The sequence below is a fragment of the Achroia grisella genome, unplaced genomic scaffold, assembly GCF_030625045.1.
Source record: "Achroia grisella isolate CSIRO2021 unplaced genomic scaffold, CSIRO_AGI_Agris_v1 utg114, whole genome shotgun sequence".
NCBI lineage: Eukaryota > Metazoa > Arthropoda > Insecta > Lepidoptera > Pyralidae > Achroia > Achroia grisella.
In genome coordinates, this window is record NW_026712585.1 from 1 (window position 1) to 9,721 (window position 9,721).

General features: G+C 32.5%; 1 protein-coding gene across 1 annotated transcript; it reads left to right on the plus strand.

The window, feature by feature from the left end:
• The first annotated feature begins 1,178 nt into the window (after positions 1–1,178).
• LOC131851009 (uncharacterized) lies at positions 1,179–2,138 on the plus strand. The gene has a single exon (XM_059201435.1). The coding sequence runs from the start codon at positions 1,179–1,181 to the stop codon at positions 2,136–2,138; it is 960 nt and encodes a 319-aa protein (XP_059057418.1).
• Positions 2,139–9,721: the final 7,583 nt, after the last annotated feature.

Genomic DNA, 9,721 nt, shown 5'->3' on the forward strand with positions numbered 1-9,721 from the left:
AGTTGTAAATTATTTTATTCCATTCCTAGGTATTCCATCTCTAGGTACAAATTTACCACACTTAATTAATTCTGTATTCGGTTGGATTATTTCTGGCACTTTAGTTCTTGATAAACAAGCAGCCTATTGTACATGTATGATTTACAACTATCAACGAATTAGTCTACTTTTAATTAATAACAGTTATAATAAGATACTATCACGTTTTTGGAAACAAGAAGAGATTGTAAATAGTAAGCCAGTATTTACTTCTGACCAACACTACTGTAAGCAGTTGTTTCAAAAGACGACAACTGTCGATAATAGTGGCCATGCCACACAGTGGTACACTGTTAACATGCCAATCAATGAAAGTTTAATTATAGGGAACTCATTTAATACGACATACCGTTGATTAATACAATTAGAGGCGAGGTGTCTCAAATATTCTAAGTTATACAAAAAATATAAAAATTTACTCATTAGTGGTATTAGAACAGACGAATTATTGTCATCTTATTTATGGTGGCAAGATACCAATTGGATCTATAACGATACCAGAGAGTGGCCCATTTCTTCGCTACAGTTACTTTCAGAACAGGACAGTAACTTAGAATTAATTGAAGTTAAAATACAAACCGCGCATACAGTAACTATACCTTCTACATTATATTTAGATTATTTTTGCAAGTATTCCAATTTTACTAAACTAAATACAGTTATGTCATACGTATTTAAATTTATTAAATAAAAAAAGGACCGTCACTATCTTTTAGTGTCTGCTTTATATTTTTCGCATAATTTTATTATTCGAATGTAACAAGAACTTTAGTAAAGAAAGGAAAGAATTAGCAACTTTACAAAGTACAAACACAAATACAAACACATTTACTTTTAAAAGTAGCCCATTACGAAAGCTTAATCCTTTTCTAGACGATGTAGGTATCATTCGTGTTGGCGGAAGGATTCAAATATTCAATATAATCATGCACACCCTATCATTTTACCGCCACAGTCACACATTACATCCTTGATCATAGAATAGTATCACTACAGACTTTTACACTCGGGCATACAAAACACTCTTGCTAATCTAAGACTGCGATACTGGCCTATAAATGGTAGAGTCGAAGTTAAAAAGATGATTCACCGCCGTATACGGTGCATAAAGATTTAAAGCGCAAACTTGTGAGCAACAAATGTCTTCGCTGCCGAGTCCCAGGGTGTCTCTAGTGCGTGCGTTCACGCAGGTCGGAATTGATTTTAGTGGTGCCATTAATATTAGGAGTAATATGCAACACAATTGTAAATACACTAAGGAATACATATGTCTAATAATTTGTTTGGCTACGCGTGCTATTAATTTGGAACTTGTTGGTGATCTGTTTACGCATTCTTTTATCAATGCATTGAAGCGTTTTATATCTAGGCGAGGTATATGTACTAGTATTCAGTCGGACAACGGCACGAATTTTAGAGGTTCACATAATGAATTGAACGTATTATACGAAATGTTCAAAAACGATAAATCGTATACTAATATTGTTAATTTCTGTAGTAAGGATAAAATAGAATGGAATTTTACTGTGCCTTTAGCTAGCCACATGGGTGGTATTTACGAAGCAGGCATCAAATCTGTAAAAACTTTACTCAAAAGACAGTTATGTAACAGTAAGTTAACGTATGAGTTGCTAAATACTGTACTTATACAAATTAAGGGTATCCTCAATAGTCGTCCGCTGTGTCCTTTGACTGACGAACATTATGATATGCCGTGCTTAACTTCGGCACACTTCCTCATAGGGACGCCTATTGTGGACTTACCAGAACCAAATATATGTAATGTTACCGAAAACAGATTGTCATTGTTTCAAAGGATTACTCGCTTCAAACAAATGTTCTGGAAGCAGTTTTATAAACAGTATTTGTCTGAACTACAGGTTAGATCTAATTGGTTAGGCAAGTGTAATAATCTAGAAGTAGGATGTGTTGTTTTAATTAAGGACGAGAATACTCCACCTGCCTGTTGGCCGCTTGGCAAAATTATTCAAGTCTACAAAAATAGTAGTGATAACTTGGTTCGGTCTGCAATTATAAAAACTGCCACTGGTGAATATCACCTTCCTATACGCAAGCTTGTATTATTACTAGAACAGTAGTTGTTTTTGTAACTTATACTTATAATTTTTAACATTAAGTTTATGTAAATACAGTCCACACAATAATTGTAATTTCTTTTTACTATGCAGCTATTTGTATTCTTTATAAGTCTATCTATTATAAGCTAATGTAATCTATGCTTGACGACTAACATTACGTAGTGCTAAGGGAACTTCGTTAGGCCGGGAGCATGATGCGATCGCAAATAGCCCTTTACTTTATTTAAAAATAAAATTTCAAATTTCAAATTTCGAACGTCAGGCACAGAACATCGATGTTATTTTATATACAATTTTGCACTCCTCGAACATTCCTTGGCGTCATTATTAAAATCAACATACCATACATTCAAAATATTCTTTTTATTTCAATTTAAAACAAATCAACTACTGCAATATTCCTCCATCAAACAGTAATAAAGGGTAAAAAAGCAAAAACAAAGTTTTTGCTTCACGTATTAATATAATGATTCTTTACCCAATATTTACTAGTTCGAAACTTCATCAACATCATCAGCCCACAGCTGCCCACTGCTGGACAAAGGTCGGTTCGTTTCTAATTTGATCTCTCAGAGAAACTCCAAGCATAGCTAGCTTTTTCCATAGCTCATTAAGCAACTTTGAGTTGGTGAACAATTTAACCTGAACAATTTCGAGCGGAACTTCATTTAACGTCTTATACAAATACAATTATCATTAAACTTATTTAAAGTCAATTGTATTCACAATATGTACATACTCTTAAACATTAATATAATAATAATAACCCTAAACAAATAACACAGCGTCATCTAACTACCGAGCTACGCAGCGTTTGTGTTATGGGTTCTGGACAACTGATAAACGACTTGGATATTTTTTTTTAAATACCTACAAAATTTGCATCGTGCAAGGAATCAAACCCGTTACCTTAGGAACTAAGGCGGTGTGCTAAATCGCTAGACTACCGAGAGATGAATTTTTCTTGTCAAATCAATCAACTCAAATTATAATTTAAAATGAAGTTTTACTTGACTTTATATAAAATAGCACAGACTCGAACTGAATGGAACAAAACGGATCGTTACAGATCGGAACGAAAATGGAATGGAGTGAAATGGAATAGAATAGAAATATGTTTTCAGTTCAGTTCAGTAGTGTCAGTTCATAATTCGAAATGCAAACTATCTACAATGAATGAACTGGTAAGAGAAAATTTTAAAATTGATTGATTCAACCCAGTTTATAAATTACATGTATGTTATTTATGTACGTATAATAAAACTCACCATCAACTATTAGCCAATATGAATAAGAATTTTCGTTGTAATTACATCTAAAAGTATATTGATCACTATTGTTATAATAATATCTACGATCCACTTTAATTTTCCTGTTTCCTGAAATAAAAACGTAATAAATGCACCTTAAACGCCTTATTAGTGACAATAGTCAATATTAATTTCAATAAATTGGCACTTTTGTTTTATTTTCTCTCTGTTTTCCTTTTGTAAGTATTGTACTTATTGTGTTATAACCTTGTTCAATTGTGTAAAGGTTTAATAAACTTGTTTAACTATTTGGAGCTTTATATATCATTACATAGAATAAAACTAAGTCGCTATCGCTGTCTGTCAGTCCTGTGTGCTTAAATTTTTAAAACTACGCAACGGATTTTGTAGCGGTTTAAGAGTAATTCAAGAGGAAGGTTTATGTATATTCGTGCGGAGCCGGGACGAATAGCTAGTATATTTATATATTCCACGCCCGCACCCATCATGATGCATCCAGCAATAATAAAACAGTCCACGCATCTCAGGTAATATTATGTTATCTGTGCCTATACTTACATAATATATTTGATATGCCAGTATTCATTTTAAGAGCGTAGTGATTACTACGCTCTACTACTTTCAAATCGTGCAAATATAATGCACAAATCAAAAATCATTTATCTGTCTAGGACATTTTAGTTGTATATGAAATGAAATGAATTTTGGTAGTGTCCAAGAATATTTGACTAAAACTTTTCTGTAATTTGCATCCTTGTTATGCTAAATCTTACTGATCAACAATATTTTGATGTCTTATCTACTGTATCGAATTTTGCAAATAAATAATTTCATTTCACTCATGATTTAAGAGCTGCGCTCTTGTCGGTGTAGCTCTTGCCAATTTCCACGATCTTCCATCAATGTCTTTAGTAGTAGTTGATATGACACAACTAAAACTATTTTCTTATTTTGCATGATATAATTGTGTCTTGATCTTCCCCTTCCTCTTTTTTTCTAGTTTTCCTTCTTAACTTCGTCGTATCGTATCAAGTGTTCCAACATAACAACGATAACAAACCACGCTAACTTGAGCGATGGCACTTAACTCGCCTCGACTCAAAAATATATAGTAAGTCGACAGCGCAAGTGACTTTCCAATAGGACTGTTATGTTTTATTAGTATAAAATATATGATCCGATTAGTATAAAAAATACAATAGAGCTAATTCTTTTTATGCTATAGCCGTTATTATAACTGACAAACAAACAAATTTCTTATTGTATAATACTTATGAATATTGAAGTAAATAAACAACAAACCTTTTATCCATACTGGGGTCTCATTTCTGTAAAATAATGCATCGTAACAGGGTACATAGTTTTCTTTAACAGTCCAAATTGTTTGAATTGTTCCATTGATATCTGTAACTCAAATCAAATCATTTATTCGCAGAATACAGTACTTATTACTCGTTTGCATTGTTATATATAAATTTAGAAAAGCTTGTTTGTTTTAGTTGTGTTATAGTTATAATTACAGGTCATCATTGAACGAATTCTTAGACAGGAATTATAGTATACACTTATTTGTTTTTAAGTCTTCTGTGGGTTGCCAAATTAATAGGGACAGTCACATTTTTTATAATTTTTGTTCTTCAAGTGGTCTTGACTACGTTTTTAAGTGGTAAAAGTTTTTTGCTGATATGTTTTTATGTTCACCTTGTCTCTATAACTCAAATTCAAAGTGAATTTCAAGTGCTGAGAGATTTGTTTATTTTGGAAATATATTTTAATGACGGGAGAGACACACAGTCGTTCACACGTGTAAAAGTGAAACACGTAAATTATTCTTTTAAACAGTTCTTTAGTGGTTTTGTGAAATAATCAATACCTGCAAGTAAGTAATATTTTACTATAATTAAAATTAAAGTATTTTGGAGCGGATTTTAGAACAATTTTAATTTATTTTTATATTTTCAGCTTTGGCTATGGGTCGAGGGGTAGATTTGACTCCGAGAAAATAATTCGAGGTTAAAACCCTTCTCCTACACACAAATCACTCTCAGAGGATGATAGCACAACTGGCCGGGATATCGAAATCTGCCGTCAATAAAATAAAAATAAATTTAGATCAAAATCAGCCACTTTCGCCCAAAAGAAAAGGCAAATGTGGCAGAAAACGTATCACAACAACACGTTCCGATAGGAAAACTCGAGATATCTGCTTGCAAAACAGAAAGAAAAGTGCTGGATTTTTAACTCAGATAGTACAGGAATCTGGAATACGTGTTTCAAAAAGAACTGTACAGCGAAGGTTGGCAGAGGAAGGCCTGACAGGTCATCGTCCAGTTAAGAAACCCTATTAACAGAAGCGATGAAAAAGAAAAGGCTTGCTTGGGCTCGTGAGCACCGCCTGAAAATTGTTGAAGACTGGAATAAGGTCAGTTCTATGGTTAATTTTATTTGTGTTATATAAAATCATATTTACAAAAATTATAAATAGTTTCTATATTTTTTTAGGTATGTTTCTCAGACGAGTCAACTTTTGAAATTCTGGCCAACAAAAGTAACTTCGTGAGGCTGCGCCCAGGCGAGAAATTTCATCCTGATTACATAGTGGAACGAATTAAACACCCTGTAAAAATAATGGTATGGTCTGTCATCAGCACAAAAGGAGTTGGGCGCCTCTATATCGTCCAGGGAACCATGAGACAGGACCAATACAAGCAAGTATTAGAAACTCGCCTGTTGCCGCAACTTCAGGAATGGTTCCCGAATGGGGAGGAATTCGTGTTTATGCACGATTCAGCTCCATGTCATAAAGCGAGGAGTGTAACCAAATTTTTGGAAGACCACAACATTCCAGTTTTACCTTGGCCTGGCAATTCTCCTGATATGAATCCCATAGAAAACTTGTGGGAAATTACCAAGGCGGAAATTGCTAAGGAAATCATAACTACCAAAGTAAAACTAATTGAAAAATTAATAAATGTATGGTTTCACAATCCCAAAATAAAAGAAAGTGCTAAACAGTGTATTGAAAGTATGCCGAGGCGGATTCAAGCACGACATTGATAGAAGCAAAAGGAAATGTGACAAAATACTAATAATTTCCCATCATCATTTTTATTATACTTGTTTATATTTTCTAGTTGTTCAAATATAAAATTATTATAGTCTAAATTCATTATGAGATATGTGTCTGATATTATTAAATATAATTATAGCCTAAAGTGACGTTTTTAATTAATTATAGACCAATGTTTTACAAAAAACGAATATTTCGTGACTGTCCCTATTAATTTGGCAACCCACTGTATATCTCCTAGTATTAGCATTACCTCCATAATATCGGCTTATTAGCCAAAGCTACGCGTTTTAACTCCGCGGCGTCCACACGGGGGATATCCCTCTAACTATGTAATATTATGTTATCTGTGCTCTAACGGACCGTGGGCGTTCGGCGCAAAACGACAGCTCCATTAACTCTCTAATACCAGTACACTACATGGCTTGTTTTAGTATATGGAAGTTTAAATTATAGATGTCTATGTTATTGTCAATAATAAAACTGTAGAACGAATAAAGTAAAGGATTTTTCTATAATAAGAATAATAATCTCAGGACAATTCACACAGCGCCATCTAGACCCAAGTTAAGCTAGCTAAAGCTTGTGTTATGGGTCCTAGACAACTGATACAAATACATAGATATTATTATTCTTATTATACATATAAAACACCCAGACCGATACAAACAATCATATTCATGAATACAAATGTTTGTGCCGTGCGAGGAATCGAACCCGCGACCATGGGAAGGGAACGGCATGTTAAACCGCTAGACCACTGAGGCCGAATTAATGGCAAAAGACTTTTTATTTGGCATTGCGAGGGAATATTTAGCATTTAGTCAGATAATTAATTAATGAATACTATATACTTTAAATATTTGACAACAACCAAGTATGTTATTTATTTTCTTTTTCTTTATGAAAATGACTAATTACAATTTGTAATGTAATTTGTTTCCTTGTAATTTATAGTTATTGAACGTTGATACATTATAACATTTTTAATTTTAGGGCGGTACGAAGTTTGCCGGGTCAGTCAGTTGTTATCACAGATAATATAATATTACATAGTTGTTATATAAAAATAAGTAATGTAAGTCAAAGAAAATAAACTAAACCCAACTCAAAAATATCACTTGCGATAGATTTTTGTTCAATATATAAACTGTTTTCGGAGTTTTCTTTTATGAAATACCTATATATTGCTAAAAATATATAATACAGAAATAAAAATTTACTTACCAAAGTAATTGTTACATAATACATTTGAAGAATATAAACCAATTAGAAGTATTAGTGTTATAGAATACATTATTAGAATGAACTTTATAATTGTATATAACAACACATTAATAAAATAATTTTCCTCTAGGCAAGATTTTCCTGTAGCTCTCAGGTTATTAATATAAACTTATTAGCTCCTACTTATAACAAGCTATTTGACATCGCTAAAAGCAATATAAACATTTTTAAGTATTTTGTATGAAACTAAGGTTACACTGTATTTGTATTAACAAGTAGCTGAGCACGCGACCTCCGTATAATGTAAGTAACGTTTCGTTGTAAGATAATTGTAAAGTTTAAAACAGTATATAATTGTAATAATTCGACAATATTAAATTTTATTAATCCAAACAAAATAATAAACAAACAGATTGTCAATCAGTTGACGATTTGTGTATAATGCTGATTACCCAAACAAACAGACTGTTAAGCAGTTCACGATAATTGTATATAAGTAAAACCTGTGTAGATATTTGTAAAATAAATAAATAAAAATTAAAAAAGTTAAGTTATATACTTGCTATTAAAGTAACGCTAAATTTTTACGAATTAATAAATTTAATCTTTTTGCAAGAAACGAAACGAGCTTAATGTCTATTTAACATTTATCAAATTCAAATACAAATTCAAAAATCATTTATTCATGTGGGACATTTTAGCCGTTTATTAACGTCAAGTTTTTACATTATAATTTTTTTTTGCCTACCGTTCGGCTCATTGATTGAATTAGTTTGCAACGGCGTTGTGTGTGAATGTGAACAAAAAGTCGTCTTCACGGAGATCTGAGAAATGAAATTCGTTTCACTATACGAATTTCATTTCACTATACTATAGTATAGTGTCTTTTGTAACAACTATAATTTAAGTGTATGTAAGAATTACTATATTTGTCGATGCCGATGGTTTCTCACATCTACTTGTCTTACATCTCTATGGTTGTAGGGTATTTTCTAGGTTTCTCTAAATAAGTCTAACAAAGTTTATTTTCCCAAAGTTTAATTTTTAGTAAGTAATTTTAATACATGCTGTATTAGAATTTGTAACTTACAAACAATTGACATGTATCTACAAAATAATAACTCATGACGTCGAGGCAATCATTCTTACAGAAGTGTTAGAGGATTTCTTGTGGAAAAAGCCATCAACGTACTGCGATACTTTAGTCACACCTATTGTAGCCGCCAACCTGTTTGCTTTGTAAACTCTTTTTCATTTATAGGGTCAGATTAGCAGTGAAATAACAAGATAAGATTAGATGACATTTCCTGATGAGTCCTCTAGAATGGCGACACATGAATGGTATCTCGGGTATCACGTGGTAACGCGATATCAGTTAATATCCCCGAACAATAGCGAGTGCAGCTATCGCTTATGGACTTATAAAGCGGCTGAAAGCCATCTCCTGCCTAACGGATACGACATTAGTCTGAGAGCACGACTAGGGCTTCGAACCTCGACATTCTGAACGAACCACTGTGCACCAGTAGATCGACGGAAGAACTTTGTACTTGTACTTGTAGGATTTGTAGCTAATTGATTTGGCTAGGATCATCAATACCTCTGAACGGGTATTCATGAGTATGATTGTTTGTATATTTTGTATCGATTTACAAAATAAAATACACGTAAGTATTTATATCAGTTGTCTAGTACGCATAACACAAGCTCTGCTTACCTTGGGACTTGAGCTTTTGTATGAATTGTCTAAAAAAATAAGCATATGGATGATGCTCATCCAGCAGAATCCGCAAAACAATTGCAATCAGATTTAATTCAGCTATTAGCTGATGGTTCTATTTAAGTAAATTTCAAAGCAGACTCATACATACAGACCACCGAGGTCGTCAAAATACCTAAATATACATGTATATATATATATATGTACATATTTATATTATATTTTCCTTGTATTACATCAGTCAGTATATTTAATATATAACGTTCGTTAGTATGAAATAAATAACGTTCTCTAT